Raw genomic sequence first — 17,540 nt, 5'->3', positions numbered from 1 at the left:
AGAGCTTAAACGTAGAGAATGAGAAAGGAAGACACCTGTATGTACCTGTTTTTTAACTCTCCTAGCTTTAAAAATCTGGTGCTAGCCAGGACTGAGCGCCAGAAGACTAGAGTTTAATAATCTCTTTCGTAAAAAAATTATACAGTTTTTCATTGTAATAATATTTGTTACATATTTTTGACCTATGTACTATTATTTTTTCATTATCTGTACTAGTGACTTTTTTCCCAGTGAAGTTGTCAGTCATCATAATGGAGTTTGTTATTATCACAATCCTATGCTTTGATACCACTTCAGGTAAAGAGAAAATTGGTATTCATGTGGTAGTCTGTATTGATCCCTTCTTCAGTACTTTCTGTTGCTTTTATTTACAGATCACTGAGCAGTCTGAGTGCTGCTTGCCTGTCATAGAAGCAGAGAACACCAAAACCTTTCAATACAGTGTGCAGATGGCGGAACCTTTTACAGAAGGGAATCTCTCTGGTTCTGTAAATTATCAAATGATGGATACTCATGTTGTTCAACTCAACTTTTCAGTAAACTTATCACTATTAGATTTCATTAGGTAAATATTTTCTGGAATGCTAATTCAGGTTACTCATTCATCCGGCCTATTTTCTGGACAGAAGTACTACTAGGTGCTGTGGAGTATAGCAGCTCACAACTTGACACGGCCCTATTTTTAGGGAGGGGACGTTGAACAATTGTATAAATGTATACATAATTGTCAATTGTGCTTTGAAGAGAAAATAAATGGTACAGTGTTTGATTATAATATGAGACATGATTTAGCTTGGAGTTGGTTAGTGATCCGGGAAAACTTCTGAGAGAAACTGAGATTAAAGTAATGTTTAAACTGAAATAACTTTAAAGATTCTGCATGACCTTTTTATTTTATTATTTTTTTAAACATGCTTTTTTAAGATTTTATTTATTTATTTTCAGAGAGAGAGGGAGGGAGAAGGAGAGGAAGAGAAACATCAGTGTGTGGTTGCTTCTCACGTGGTTCCCACTCGGGACCTGGCCCGCAGCCCAGGCCTGTGCCCTGACTGGGAGTGGAACCAGCTACCCTTTGGTTCGAAGCCCGCGCTCAGTCCACTGAGCTACACTACTCAGGGCTTGCATGACTTTTTTAAAAACTTTTAAAATTTCTCTCATTTGTATTTCATTAATTCTTTCATAAAATCTGTTTATTGAGCTTCAGAGATCTGCAAGAAAATTACACAACAAAGTTATTTAACTTTTATTAGACATACAGTATTTAGCATTACACTAGGTACTGTACAGTGTTACCGAAATAATTGAAAACAATCTCTTACCTTTCATTTTGTGTAATGAATGTACGTACTGTATTCAAACATTTTTGAAAAACGAAGGCTGCTTGAACTGGTAATGCAGATTACCAGTTATTATCTGTAAAAGTTTTTAAATTACCACACATCCACTTTTGTTACACTACTGCAATTTTTATCTGCTCTTTAACATTTTTTAGTAAGAATGTGTCTATTAATCTGTCATAAAGTATTTATACCCATGTTGCTGTATAAGAAAAACTTACATTCTTTGACTAGGAGGTGTCTCCCATGGTGAGCATTCATAACCTGAAGAAGCACAGTATATATAACACAGTTCTTATGTGTATATTAATAAAGTCCTCTGTATCTTTAAAAATATTTTTCTAATTATAACATCAATATATTCATATTATAAAAATTCACATGCTGTTAGAAAAGTGTAAGTAGAATATGAAAGCTCCCTATAATCCCAACTTCAAATAGCACATTGTTAACTATTTGATCTTTAGTCTCATGGACCATTTTTAAAATACATTTGCTAAAATCTTTCCTCTTGGTCTAATTTACTTAAGGTGCTGAGGCTTTGTATTTGTACTGTTCTATATGACTTTTGATAGAGTGTCTCATTATTTCTTAATCCAAAGTGTTCTTGAAAGGAAAGTTTTATATTATATTTGAGTGATTTATGAAATTACTTGGTAAAATTATAATGAAGTCACAAATACTCATAAAAAGAGAGAAGGAGGTGATTTATTGAAGAAACACTTGAATTTTAATAGCATGTTTTTTATTACTTTCGTCAGGTTTGAAGATGATGGTTAGCATTCACATCCTACTTGGTTTAAAAATATAAGTTTTATGGGACCCAGATTTACAATGTTTGTTTTGTTCCTGTGATTTACTTGAAATGTATGTTTATTTGTTTAAAATCATTTCATTCTTTTGGACATCAATCTAATTTTAAGAATTATTTTCAGACCACTGAAAATATCAACTGAAGACTTTGGCCAACTCTGGTTATCCTTTGCCAATGATGTGAAGCAAAATGTGAAAATGTCAGCATCCCAAGCTGCCCTGCCTGCTGCCCTAAGGACACTGCAGCAGAACCTGAGACTTCATGTTGTTGACATTATAGGTGCGTGGAGTTGTGAAAGGCTGTCCAGTGTTTACAAGGGCTTTCCCACAGCCAGAACACAAGTCCGCTCTTCCAGGTGTCAGATTTCTTAGAGCTGTATTCCCTATTACTAGTGTCTTTTAGATTAGTGTGTTCAGATTTTATTGAAGAATTTCTGTAGTAAAATGTACATAACAAAATTTAGCATTTTAACCCCTTTTAATCGTATAATTTAGTGGCATTAAGTACATTCATGTTGTTGTGTAGCCATTGCCACCATCATCTTCTGAATTTTTCTTCTCCCCTAAACCAAAACTTTACCCGTTAAACATTAACTTCCTATTTCCTTTCCTTCTCTAGCCCCTGACACCCACCATCCCATTTTCTGCCTCTATGAACTTGTTAGGTACCTCATGTAAGTGGTTTCATAACAATATTTGCCCTTTAGTAACTAGCTTATTTCCCATAGCATAATGTCTTCTAGGTTCACCCATGTTGCAGCATGTGTCAAAATTTTCTAATGAATACTATTCCATTGTATGAATATACCACATTATGTTTATCAGTTCACCTTTTGATGGACACGTGGGTTACTTCCACTTTTTGGCTATTGTGAATAATGCCACTGTGAATGTGGATGTACAGATAATCTGTGTTCGAATTCCTGCTTTCAGTTCTTTAGGTTATATGCCAGAAGTCGAATTGCTGGATCATATGGTAATTCTATACTTCATTTTTGGAGAACTTGTCATACTGTTTTTCACAGAAAGTGCACCATATACCTCCTCACCAGCAACGCACAGGGTTCAAATTTCTCCACATCCTCCCTAACACTTGTTACTTATTTATTTTGATAATTGACATCCTCATGGATGTGAAGTATTTTGTTATGGTTTTGATTTGCACTTCATTAATGAGCAGTGATGTTGAATATTGTTTCATGTGCTTATTGGTCATTTGTGTATTTTGTAGAAATGTCTATTGAAGTTCTTTTGATTAAAGAATTTTTATTTTTACTGTTTCATAGGCAACGAAGGGCTGTTGGCCTGTCAGCTGCTCCCATCCATCCCCTGTTTGCTGCATTTCCGAGTTCATGGTGACGTATTGGCCCTGTGGTTCAGATCCTCCTGCTCTAGTCTTCCTGACTATTTACTATATCAGTGTCAAAAGGTGATGGAGGGATCCTAGCAGAAGCTCTTATTTTACTCCATCAAAATAAATGGTTTACATAGATAAACTTATTTACCAAAGTAAAAAGAACTCATGGTACTTACAATGAAAATGGGGATAATTATGAGTTGTGGTTTTATGTGTTATCTTTATGATTCCTGATCAAGAAAGATCCCCGAGAAACTGTATCCCTAACATTTTACTCAGGATTGTACAGTACGTTTGGGTCCCAAAGAGTGACCTAAGCTAATGTTATAAACTGCTAATGATTTATATATCACTTAGTGTAGAGGTACTGAAAATATTTATTTTGTTATAAATAATTTTATAGCAAATATACTGTACTGCTAGCTGATTTGTAGTAAAGCCAGGTCTGAGTTCTCTGTATTATTGGAGGGGAGACATGGGATTGATAACCCCAGACCTAATTTGTTTTGGCTTTGGAATGCAGTGTATGCTTTTTGGTAGGCAAGTCATTACTTTTAATTATGTTGTGCTTAGATCAGTGTTGAACTAAGTTGGCCCTGCACACACTTAGTTCCAGAGATCCACGAGCATGCTGGATTTGGGGGATCCAATCTGTAATACAATTTTTATTATAAATCACTTGTTATACATAATTGCAGATAATTTGGCTACAAAATTTGTTTTCCATTAGCATTTACTTTTAAAATGAAAAGTGAATCACTGTATTCTTACATTAAAAACTCAATCATTTACAAAATAATACCACATGGATACAAAACCCACAAGAACACACAGTACTAAAGCAATCATATAAAAGGACTTTTTAGTTATGGCAAATATGTCAGTCAGTTACCATTTTGGTTCTTTTAGTAAGTTAAAATTTGTGATTAGACTATAAATGGCAAAACAGTTTTTCCTGGCCTTTAAATCCACTAATACCCAGAGGATGCATACGAAGCAGTGAGTCAGTATACCATACAGGCTCTTCAGTAAAATAAATCATTCTCATATTATAGTTGTGCCTCTGTGCCTCTGTCAGAACTATTATCAGCCTAATATGAATGATCAACCAGAGTCTTAGATTGTACATCAATGTTAAAAACTGAAATTGTATTTTATAAAATCTTATGGTGCTGTGGAAACATTTACTATTTTACTTTTTATTACACTTCACCATGGAGACTATTCAGATAATATAGCTTTAAGTCATTGCACTTAATACTGTGGTTAATTGATACTGTTTATCACCCGGGTGTGGAATTCTGGCTTTAGGTTATCCCAGTAATCATACTGGATGTAAAAGATACTAAGGGGATTCCCAAGAGCTAATAGATTTCATTAGTCATTTGTGTTTAGTGTATTCCTTCCTAAAAAACAGAGCATTCTTTTTTAAAATTGATTTTTAAGTTATTCATTTAAAAAATGTAATACCTTGTTACTTTAATGCTTTTAAAAACACAGTGCAACCTTGCTGTAAGAGCAGTGAAAAGTGACTGGAATTTCCTGTGTAGGTTTCTCCTTTTAAATAGAAGATGAGATTCATCCTCAAGCTCCCCACAGGGTCAGGGTAAAGGGAATGTGCTGTCTCTGCAGGTGTGGTGGACACTGGTGATGAGACTCATCAAGTTTCCTCTTTATTCCTACCTTTGTCAGCAGTACCCCCACCCCACCTGCTTCTGCTGTTACTCTGACAAAGAGATGGGAAGTGCCCTCTCGGTTTGCAGTGTGTAGCAGAAGAGGTGCTCCCAATTTTTTGTGTCCTTATTTCCATGTGTTTGCATGGTTACTGAGGCTGGGTTGGGTATAGAGCAGTGGATGTAAGGAGCCCAGCAAGCTCATGGACAGCTTATCTGGGAAAGATTACACTGAGCTGCTGCTTCGTTACAAGGGCATTCATGAGTGGCTGCAGCAGCTGTCATGAGAGAGATGCTTGGCCTATAGAGTTGTCTAATTGTGGGAGATGCGTAATGGTAGGTTTGGGCTAGGAACATGATTTTGAGTCTTCCAGGGGGAACTCGGTGTCACTTCTTTCTGAACCCACAAAAAGTAGGGTTACAGAACTTCTACTGAAATGTTCAGTAGAATGTTTACATTTTTAATATTTTTGTGATTTTAAAAATAATAGTAGGAAAGAACTTCACAGCAGTATATATTCTGCCTAAACTAATTAATGTTTTAAGTTCTAAATCAGGCATCACCAACTTCTTTTGCATTGTAGGAGACGTGACTATAAACTAGGGGAATGATTACTGTTGGTAGGTCATCTTCTTACATTGAAGTCATAATTTTGTCAAGAGAAGGGACATCATCTGGAATAAGAGCTGGGGGGAGGGGTTACTCAGCTGTGTGAGTTCTGTACCAGGCATCTTTGCTGAGAACCCGGGTGGCAGCAAGTGTGAACTAGGGAGAACAAAGGGAAGAGAGCAAAGTCTTCAGAGCAGGTGGAAGGAGAATGATCAGGCTCCCACCAGAGTAGTTTCTGTGGAGGCAGGCAGATGAGGCTCAGGGGAAAGTGGGCCCAAGTAAGGGTCCCTCTAAAATACTGGAGATGGAAGCTGAGCAGTTACCAAGTGCTATGTGCCAACTGCGCCAGCCACAGCAAAGGCTTTGCAGAGGAGCATATTTTAAACAATGTTCTTCTTTCATCTAGCAAAACAGTTGTGGTAAAAATGCAGTGTTTTATTTTTTCTTAATTTCATATCAATAATATTTTAAAATATTGAGCTATTTGTCTTAATTTTTATGGATAAATGTCTTTGTCTCAAAATTGTGAGCCACTAAAAGTGCACTGAACCTGTTCACATGTCTTTAAGGTCTTTTGCTGTGTTAAAATTTTAGGAGGGGAAAATGCAAATTATTAACAAGCATTAATTATTTTATTTTGAAGTTGAATTCTGTAATTTGAAGTAATTCAGTTAAATATGTAATAAATGCAAAGTGAGCTATACTGTTCTTTGGTCTATATATTCTTTATTATCTAAATAACTGAATAAGTAGTACTATTCAGTAACTTGATAAGCATTAGCTAAAAAGAGCAAAAACAGCCCAGGCTGGTGTAGCTCAGTGGATTGAGTGCAGGCTGCAAACCAAAGGGTTGCTGGTTTGATTCCCAGTTAGGGCACATGCCTGGGTTGTCCCCAGTACGGGGCGCATGAGAGGCAACCACACATTGATATTTCTGTCTTTCTCTTCCCCTCTCTCTAAAAATGAATAAATAAAATATTTTTAAAAAAGCAAAAACAATTGGAATGGGATGAAAAGAGTAATTTATTCAAAGGCCCATAAGAATCTGGTCTAATTGGTTGTTAAAAATCAAGAACTGCTATTTTTATATTAGGTTCTGAGGGAATTGTGGGCTTCAGACAGGTCAGAGTATGGATTGATCCTCAGGTGCCTGTCCATGTCCCCTTCTTTCATTCTAGTCTGACCAGAGCATCCCAGAGTTCTGTTTCCGTATTTTTTAATTATAGTTTATTGATTATGCTATTACAAGTTGTCCTGATTTTTCTTTCCCTTTCCCCCTTTGGCCCCCTCCACCCAGCACCCCCCCCCTCAGGTAATCCCCCCATCATTGTTCATGTCCATGGATCATACATATATGTTCTTTGTCTATTCCATTTCCTATACTGTACTTTATATCCCCACAGCTATTCTGTAACTACCTGTTTGTCCTTCTTAATCCCTTCACCTCTTCATCCATGCTTCCCTCCCCCTCTCATCTGATGACCGTCAAAATGTTCTTCATATCCATATAGCAGTAGAGCTGCTATGACCCCAACTTAGTAGTGTGGCCTAATGTAGCATGTGTCCTGTAGGGTCCAGTAGCCCAGCCCCTTCTCACCCAAGCCGGTTACTCGAGGTGCACCCTTCCTGTGGGCTGAATACACCCTCCTCTTGTAGTTGAGCCTTGGTTGCTGTTGGCAGATCAATGGGAGGGATTTACACAGGTTAGTTAGCTGCAAGGTTTGGCTGTTGGCAAGGTCACAGCCCTTGCACCACTTGTTACCAAACTTCACCCTCCATGGAGGATCAAATGTGTAAGGGCTGGGTGGTGGTGCCCCAACATGGTCTTTAGCTGCCCACTGGGTGCTCTGGTGTTTCTTAGGTGGTTCAGGTCAAACTCAGCCCCCACCTGTGTTTTGCTCAAGGTCACACTGCTTGAGCTATAAAGTAGTCTGAAATGGCTGCTACTCGTGCTGGGCTTGGAGATTTCTAGGTAAAGCCAAGCTGTGAATCTAGGCTAGCTGCTGCTAGTGCTGGGCCTGGGGCTCACTGAGGCCAGCTATTGGTTGTTTTGAGAGGATTTAGGAAGTAGTGCTGCAGGAGCCAAGACCAGCTATTCATTTGGAAAAGCAGCTTGGGTAGGTCTGTAAGTTGGTGAGACCGAATCTCTGGGGATCTCCAAGGTGGACCAGTGTTAGCCAGGTTGATGGAGTCTCAGATACGGTACCAGCCTCTGGCTCAGTCTGGATGGATGTGGGTTTCTTCAATCTGTAGCTGTCAGACTTCCATTCAGCTCAGTTTTTGATGATTCTGAGTGATGGTTCTATATTTTAAGAGTCTCATGCTCTACCAACTGAGCTAGCCGGGCTGTTCTATATTTTAGTTGTAATTTTGATGTGGTCGTGCGAAGAGGTAAGCTATGTCTACCTATGCTGCCATCTTAACCAGAATGTTCCAGAGTTCTGCTTCTTTAATGCCCTCTCCTTACAACTGCCTTGAGATGGAAGAAACACAGTAAGTCAGATGGAGACTTAGTGACCAAACACTCTGAATCTCCTGGCCATCTCTGTGTTGTATATCCTAAAACACAGAGCTAGGTCAGAAATGGCCTTTACAGCTCACTGTATATGCCTCTTATGGGCTATAATGTATAGCAAGAAAAAAAAGAGTTCTGAGATTTGAAGCTCCATCTTTGGAGCACTGATGGTTTAAATGCATCAAACTCACTGCAGTACTTGAAAAGAAAGGGGCTCTTGAAAGGAGGAGTGGCCTGCAGCCAAGTGGACCAGGGTTAGCGATTGAATGAAAGTTAACTGTTTATGTGTGTGCATATTGAGAGAGTGTGAGCTTTCTGTGGTTAGGAACCATCTGTATATGTTCATGTCCCTTTTGCCTGGTACATAATGGGCACTTAGTAGTAGGCAATTGGTTTATTGGACAAAGGACTAAAGAGATCTGTCCCTTCAGAATGAGTTATCCGAAACCAAGTAATATCTAAGGATTGATTGTAGCTCTCTTAGAAATAAAGAGATCTGATTTGGTTCACAGATATGTCAGTGGAAAAGGTTCCTGTGAATACAGCTTGTGACAGTTTGGAGAAAGGAAACATGATTGCTTGATGAGACCCAGAGCAGTCTGAAGGCTGAGACCTGCCATTTAAGAGATCTCTCTTCAAATATAATGTGATTATGGATAGAAATTTTGACTTGGAGAAGGGGGACTTTTCTAAATTATGGCAGATGTCCTTGAAGTTTTACTGGTCTGGAAAAACTGGTGCTAGGACAGAAAGCGGTAGGTAGTTGGCGAGTGAAGTTAAAGACAGGGAGCTAATGGATATGGCAAGGCAGACTTACCAGCTAAATTAGCATCACCTCTTTGTTTAGAAAAGTCAGCTCTATGATAATGGGAGAGACGACTATATTGACATTAATAAAGTCAATAGTGTCAGGAAAGGAGGGAAAGAACAGGTCCTCTGGGCTAAAGCATCAGGAAGAGGAGTTATTTAAAGGAAATGTGTTTCATTTGTATCCCATGGGAAACTTTATGGTAGATGTATGAATCCAAGAGAGGAGGGCACCTAAGCAATGAGTCTCGGAGAACCCCGAGAGCTTGAGGATGGTCCTGGCAATGGGGAAAATACGGATGATTTTTCCCAACTCATGTTGACAGAATGAGTTGCTCAACATCGTAAGTTGCTGGGAGCACCTGTAACGCTGAAAAAAAACAGTGGGCCCTTTTAAGTGGTTGCAGTCCAACTGTGGGCTTTGTTCCAAGGGAAGGAATCAATTTACTTTTATTATTTTAAACTGTTTTCCTAAGTGGATGAGTACTTTTCCTTCCCCAAAACCTTAAATTGCCAATGTGACTAAATGGCTGACCTCAGGAAGTTTCTCCCTAATGGGGTCTGGCAGGACATGTGCCAAATGGACAGAGACTGGAGCCCAGAGATTATTTGTATTTCACTGAGGAAAAAGTCATTAGAAATCTATTTATTGTACATCTCCCCAATCCCCTTGTATTATGTGACAAGTAGGAACAGAGGCAAGGTATAGATGTTCTTAGGGAGGGGCATTTGGTCTGAACAGTTAGCATGTACTTTAATGAAGGTGAGGGCAAAACCAGTGTTTGGAACAAGCTGGTCCCCACTGATCATAGATATCAAGGTATAAGAATTGATTTTTTTATTAGTGGAACCTAATCAACAAAACAAGTGAGCAAAATATAACCAGAGACATTGAAACAAAGAAAAAACTGACAGTAACCAGAAGAGAGGGGGTTGGGGATAATTGGGGAAAAGCGGGAAGGTCATCAAGGAACACGTGTAAAGGACACATGGACAAAGCCAAAGGGGGTTCGAGGGTGGGAGGTGGGCATGGGTGGGGCCAGCAGGGGGAATTGTGGGGGAAAAGTGGAGACAACTGTATTTGAACAACAATTAATAAAAAAAATTAAAAATTGATTTTTTCATCTTACTTAACTGACCAAAGGTTGATGTGGTTAAATAGAAGCTTGATTGTGAACTATGGGAAGATGAAGTGATTTGAACCCATACATTGGACCAGTCTTCGTCTACGGAAGTGATAAGAGTATCTTTTGGTACTCATCAGGAGCCTTTTCCAGTACACCTGAGTTTATGCTAATGAGGTGACAAGGTGAGGCCTCTACGTAGCCTCAGAATGAGGTTGGTCACCAGAAGGACCAAGTGCCTAGGGAGTTGGAACTTTCAGCCCCAGCTACCGATGCAAGAAAGGGGAAGGTTTGAGGCTGGAGAGTTAAGTTGTATAAAAATCCTGAACAGTGGGATTTGATGAGCTTCCCTGTTGATGAAGGCATCCACATCCCAGGAGGAAGGTGCATCCCAGTTCCGTGGGGACAGAAGTTCCTGTACTCAGGACCCTTCTGTTTCTCACCTGATGTACCTCTTCATGTGGATGTTCATCTCTAACATTTATAATATCCTTTATAACAGACTGGTAAATGTAAGTAAATGTTTCCTGGAATTCTGTGGGCCACTCTAGCAATTAATTGAACCTGAAAAGGGGGTTGTGGGACCTTCTAGTTTATAGCCAGCTGGTCAGATGCACAGGTGACAACCTGGACTTGGCAGCTGAAGTGGAAGTAGTCACTGAACCATCTGAAGTGGGACTGAGCCTTTAAGTTGTAATATCAGTGCAGTCTCCAGGTAGATCGTGTAAGAACTGAGCTTATTTGTAGGACACCTAGTGTCATATGTCTGCTGAGAGAAGTAGAGAATTGCTTCATGGTATGGAAAAAAGTATCAGTTAACAAATAAAAATAGTTTATATTTAGAAGTTGTAATATGCATATTGTAAAATGACTACCACAGTCAAGTGAATCCATCCATCACTCCATAGTTACTTTTTGTACGTGTGGTGAGAACACATGGATCTTAGCACATTTTAAGTATAAAATATGGTATTACTAACTATAATTACCATGCTGTCCATCAGACTGGGGACCTTTTCAAAATCCCATACGTAAATCATTAAATCAGGGGCTATGACGGGTGGAACCCAGGCTTCAGTAATGTTTAAACTCCACAGGTAATTGCAATGCACAACCACGTTTGGGAACGACTGTTTAAGATGCTGTCTCACCCTACCATTCTTCAGTGGGGTTGTTTGTGTTTTTTCCATACCCTTTCCTGCAGTTGAAACTGATTAAAACTAATTCACTCTTGAGTGTTTGGGAGGTTAAATAATGGCATTTTTGGAAAAATTGGACAGGTTTTGGGGAGGAATCTTATGTGAGTGTATAAAAAGTTGTAGTTCCTGGGGAGATGGTGGCAGTAGCAGTTAGGGTTTGAGTTTCTCTGAATCTCTGCATATAAATGGGCAGAGAAACTAGATGGCAAAACCAAAACTCACATGAAGTTTTTGCTGCAAAACTAAGTGACAACGTGGCCCCCATGGGCCTCAAAATACAAGCAGGTGGGTAACAAGTCACCAAAGCCAAAATGCATGCATTATTTGGATCTCTGAAGGAGGAAGCAAAAGGAAACAATGGTTGTCTAATAGACCTGAGAATAGCCAGCAGGTCTCTGGAAAGCCCAGTGGGTCAGTTCGAGGTTGGCATCTGAAACTGGACAGGATTTTGCACAATTCATAGGGAATGTGTGCAAGTCACAGTAAGATCTGAAGCATTCTATACCATACAGACTCTTTAAACTAACTAGTTATGCTTCTCTTCTAGAGAAGGACAACATACTGAGTAGAACCTGCTTGGAGAAGTATCAAAATTGAGCAGGATATATAGGCTCTGATGTCATATTGTCAAATCTGATTCCTGGCTCTGTACCTTTGGGAAATTTGTACCTTTGGGAAAATTACTTCAATACTCTGTGCCCCAGCTTCCAGTCTGTATAGTGGGGATAATAAGAATACCTTACAGGACACTGAAGTGAGGTCATGCACATGGTGGTCTGTGTGGTCGTGGCCTGTGAGTTTCTGTGTCAGTTTTTAACACCTGAGAACAATGAAAGAGGGGGCAATAAAGATAAAGGAAAGAGAGGGTCCAGGCAAAAGTGGGAAAGTTTAGCAGGGCCAGACAATATCAGAAAGCAAGTTGCCATTATATTTTAATATGATAGGGGGGAAAACACAGAAACAAACTTTGTAAAGTTAGAAAACTTTTTCTGAATCATGCCTTTAAAATACTTAGGAAAACTAATTTTATAGAAATAAAAACAATAAAAAGACACCAGAGTCGAATCCCATACAAATTCTATATTGGGAAGAGGATGGATGGAAGAAGAAGAATAACAAATTAGAGCCATATAAACTCAGATGGATTGAAGTGGTGGTAAATATTCAAAGAAAATGTCAAATATTGAAGACAGGCAAAGCAGGTCCAACATATGGATTGTAGGAGCTTCTAAAAGAAATTCAAAGCACAGAACCAAAACAACTATGGAACACGATAATTTCAGGAAACATTCTTAAAAGTGCAATTTTAAAAAATGAGCTGAAACCAGAAGGACCTGAGGATCTCAACTGACAAACACCAAGACAAGATATTCTAATAAGAGTACAGAACCATTTTTAAAATAGAAAAAAATTTCTCAGCCATCTAAGGAAAAAAAAGCAAATGACTTACAAAGAAAACTTAGATAATTATCAGACTTTTTGACACTTGCTTTACACATGAAGAAAATAGAATAATACATTTTAGATACTCCAGAGGAGATGTGAACTCTAAGGACTTTATACTGAGAAAAACTGGTGTAGATACAGTACAACTGAAAAATAGGGGGAAACAGAAAAAGCATATGTATAATTTAAAAAATATTTTTAGTAATTGGTAATGATAGTATTATCTAAGGCTAATGTGGAATAAAACAAACAAGTAATTATAGGGTATTTCAATTTCATCACAATCTGTATTTTGGAGACCAGGATTCTCTGCAACAAAGTAGACGGTTATATGTAGTTCTCATCTTGTATTAAGGTTACCCCCCACCCCCGCACTAACCAGAGTATGGTCCTGAATTACTATAACACCATTTCCCAAACACAGGCTTCTCAGAGAAATGGTTCATTCTAGGTAGGTCTGGGGCAGAAATTATACAAAATGAGCCTGAATGTCTTTTATTCCTGGTAGTAAAGAACCCATCAAAGACTACTGAAGTCATAAGGAAGGACACGCAGTAGCTAACTTGAAGGGACTCCCCTGGTCAAAAATGATGTAATTTGGATGGAGCCTTGACCTGAGGTGGTGAACAGTACAGTGTACAGGTATGGTATTGTAGAAATGTGCACCGGAAGCCTATTTAATTGTTAACCAGTGTCACCCCAGTACATTCAGTAAGAGGGAATACATACATAAATATTTTTTTAAAACCCAGAAAGGACTGACTTTGAGCTTCAGTGGAGGGTTGTAAGGAATAAGTTCATTGTCTTGAAAACTAGCAAATGAAGAGGTCAAATCTCTGGTTAGCCACATGGCAGATGAAGAGAAGCATTTCTTAAAGTATTCCTGCTGATACGTGACAGCAGGTGATAGAGTATCTGCGCTGTGCAGTGTGCAGTGTGCTCCGATCTAGGCATTGAACACCAATCAGTGACTGCTGCCGCCACAAAGAAAGGCAAGCAGATGTTTTGGTCTCTTGATGAAAGACTACAAATCACCTATGGTTTTATCCAAAGTGGTAGAATAATGTGAGTTTGTTTAGGTCTTTAGATAGAATTGCCAGCTTGTAACAATACAGAAGACAGAGGAGTAAGTTTAACTGCACCACAAGTTTGCAATTAGCAAAATTCAAGACTGGAAAATTCTAGAGGCCAAATAGCCTGGGTTCTTCAACAGATAAAGAAAAGAAAGGCATGAAGAAGAATTTCAGATTAAAACAGACATACCAAGTTTCTAAAAAAAAGGGCAAGTGTCTAGGGATGCACAGTTGGGTATTATGGTTTATTTTACAGTTTTAACAAAGGGTTTTCTAAAAAGCTGTAGGTCATGAGAAGGCCCCTAGTGTTGAAGTCTGTCATTTCCCACAGTGACCATTGTTTCTGGCCCATTCGATTATTAATCTACAGTAATTATAAGATTTTAGTCTATGTTGCATGTTCTGTGGAGGAGATGGGGCAGCAAGCCTGTCACTGCCTGTGAGAAGGACACACACATCATGCTTGGCTGTAATTTTTCTCTTTTCTAAAGACTTTTCATCCTGAACCAACCCCAAGATGTGATAGTTCTTTGTCCAGCACATTCTATTCCTCTCTCCTTTCCCTTCCATTCTTTGGTGATGTGATGTGATGTGAGCAAGCAGAGGTCTTAGATGTGTCTGTGGCTTGGTTGGCTCTCGGGTAACTGTGATCCACCGTGAGGCGATGAGGACCTGGTAGCCGTGGCTCTTAGCACCGTGCCCTCTCAGTTTCACCAGGCGGCCAAAGAACGTCCAGGGAAAGTCTGCAGAGAGGAGCCACGGGCTGGAGGAAGCTGGAGTTTGTGGGCAACGCAGAGTTCTTTTTCCTGTCAACCTCCTTGGACTGTAACCTGAATTAAAAATAAGTCTTGGGTTGTGTTAAGCCACTGAAATTTTTGGCTTTGTTGGGACAGCTAGCATTACCCTGGCTGATACCACTGCTTAGGACCACGCTGTCCAGCGTGTTAGCCAGTGGCTCCGTGTGGTAATTGAGCACCTGAACTGCAGCCAGTCAGAATGAGATGTGCTCTAAGTGTAAAACAAAGATCTAGTACAGAAATGTAAAATGTTACAAATTTAAATATTAATGCTAGTACAATTTTAATATTTTGGTATAAACCAAACTATAATATTGAAGTTAATTTTACCTGCTGTTTACTATTTTTTTACTATGGCTACTAGGAAGCTTAAACCAACCTATGTGACTGCATTGTATTTCTGGGGGACGGTCCTGTTGGGGATCTAATGTTCAGTCAAGTTCTCAACTTACAGTCCTGCAAAGATCAAATCTAGAGAAAACAGTCAGTGATTGTTATTATATCCCTTCCTTACTGCTAATCCTAACCTTAAATCCATTCTCAAACTTTAATGGCAACTCAGAACTATATCTTCTTAAAAGGAAGAATTTTTCTTCTGGAAGAACATTTTATCTATTCTTGTCTTTGCCCCTTCTATTTTAACATCTGTGTCTGAACTGCTATTAATGTGTTTTGCAGTTCACATATAATATTCTTCATTTCTAGAGCTTCCATTTGGATCTTTTTTATATCTTCAGTTTCTCTCTTTGTCATGCTTATGTTTTCTTCTACTTTCTTAAATACATGCAGTGTATTTGTAATAGCTGTGCAAAGGCCTTAGTTGGGTAATTTCAGCATCTTTGTGATTTCTGTGTCTGTTTCAGCATCCAGAATGCTAACCGTTATACTGCGGGCCCTGCATCTGTTTCTGTTTATGGCATTTTCTCCTGGTTATTGGTAATATTTTCCTGCCTTGTTGTATGTCTGGTAATTTTTACTAGATACCAGACACTGTGACTTTTACCCTATTGGGTGTTAGATTTCACTATAGTCTTTTACATGGTGTTGGAATTTGTTCTGGTGTGCAGTTAAGTTACTTCGAATCAGTTTGCTCCTTTCAAGACCGGCTTTAAGCTTTATTATGCCGGGTCCAGAGCAGTCTTTAGTCTGGTGCTAATATACCCCCACTAAGGCAAAAAATTCCCATTTCCTTCTGGGAATGCCACTTCTGTCTCATGGCGGCACTGTGGCTTGTGAAACGTGTCCTGTTTCCATCCCAAATTCTAGCCATCCTGGCCTCCCTGAACTCTTAGAAATCTTCCTCCCTATCTTGTGCCCTGGGAAATGCTTCTAGGCAGTCAGCTGGAACAGTCCAGGACCTGCCTTGGCGTCGTTTCCCTTCCCTCAGGGAAATCAGCGTCCTGTGCTGAATATTTTTTCAGTGCCTAAAAAGATCATGATTTCATATAATTTCTGAAGTTTCTTAGTTGCTGAAGGCAGGAGGGTAAGCCTAGTGTTTGTTACTCTTGGCCAGAAGAGGTGGTATCCTAGCCAGGTTCTAATTTCATGAAGGACACATTCCTGCTCTATTCTGGGAATTCCTGAGGCACTTGATCAAAGTCCATATAGGATTTGGAAGGAAGAGATAGGTATTACTGTGTGTTGATACAGAACCCTTCTCTGCATGTTTTAGGTTTGGCCAGATTATTAAAGACATAAACCTACAATCAGAGAGTACAATTACAATTGGCAGTGAGGTGCTGATTAAGAAAGTAGAGTGGAGATGACCCAGCAATTGCACTGTTGGGAATATACTTTTAAGAATCCTGAAACACCATTTCAAAAGAACTTATGTACCCCTATGTTCATAGCAGCGCTATTTACAATAGCCAGGTATTGGAGAGAGCCCAAGTGTCCATCAGTAGATGAGTGGATTATAAAAATGTGGTCCATTTATACAATGGAATACTACACAGCAGAAAGAAAGAAGGAAGTCCCACCTTTTGGGACAGCACAGCTGGAACTGTAGAATAGTATGCCAAGTGAAATAAGCCAATCACTGAAAAACAAATACCATATGACCTCACTTATAACTGGAATCTAATGAACAAAAGAAACTAAGGAGAAAAACAGGACCAGAGGCATGGAAACATGGAACAGACAGAGAGTTGTAGGAGAGGGGGAGGGAAAGGGAAAGGATGGAAGGAAGGGGAAGGGACCAGCTGAAGAAAATGTATAAATGACTCATGGACATGGACAATGGAGAGGGGATTTGACTAAGGGCGAGAGGGGTGGGCCGAGTGGAGGGGGGTAAAAGGGAAAAAATGGCACAACTGTAATAGAATAAGCAATAAGAAAACATTTTCAAGTATGGTGGAGTAGAAAAGGATTTGTAGAATATTCCTATCAAAATGAAGCCTTTGAAGATTTGCATTTACAGACACGGCCCACAGGCCAGGAGGGCTCAAGCAGAGGCCTTTGCTAGAGCAGCCCCAGGCTGAGAATCCTGCTGCAGGCCACTCTGAGCTGAGCTCTTCCTAGCATTGGGAGTGGTATTTGGGAATGTTCTTTGTGGGAGAATGCTGTGAGCTTTGACTACTGATTTATCTGTGTATAATGTATAGTAGGGGTTTTTCTGGAGGAGCAGGGGAACGGGTTCTTATTTCTTGAAGCTTCCTGATGGACGTGAAACTTAACAAAGGTTAAAAATATCAGCTCCTGGGCTGTCCAACAGAGTCTTCCCTCCCAGCCTCTTCCTCTGGTTTCAAGTTGTCTTTGTCATGCCATGGATCTGATCAGTATGGGCATTT

The 17,540-nt window shown here is 39.4% G+C and overlaps 1 protein-coding gene across 1 annotated transcript in view; it reads left to right on the top strand.

Annotated features, from left to right (window-relative positions):
- The window catches only part of AP4E1 (adaptor related protein complex 4 subunit epsilon 1), a 64,207-nt gene extending 57,714 nt beyond the window's left edge, over window positions 1–6,493 (top strand). The window contains exons 19-21 of the mRNA XM_037156504.2: window positions 375–565; window positions 2,273–2,430; window positions 3,437–6,493. Of these exons, the coding sequence (XP_037012399.2) occupies window positions 375–565; window positions 2,273–2,430; window positions 3,437–3,597 (510 nt within the window). The 3' untranslated portion in view covers window positions 3,598–6,493. The remainder of the gene's footprint in view (window positions 1–374; window positions 566–2,272; window positions 2,431–3,436) is intronic.
- The last annotated feature ends 11,047 nt before the right edge of the window (window positions 6,494–17,540 follow it).

This window comes from Artibeus jamaicensis, unplaced genomic scaffold, assembly GCF_021234435.1.
Source record: "Artibeus jamaicensis isolate MK-2021 breed Jamaican fruit bat unplaced genomic scaffold, CSHL_Jam_final contig_548, whole genome shotgun sequence".
Classification (NCBI taxonomy): Eukaryota; Metazoa; Chordata; class Mammalia; order Chiroptera; family Phyllostomidae; genus Artibeus; species Artibeus jamaicensis.
This window is presented reverse-complemented; position numbering and strand designations above follow the sequence as displayed.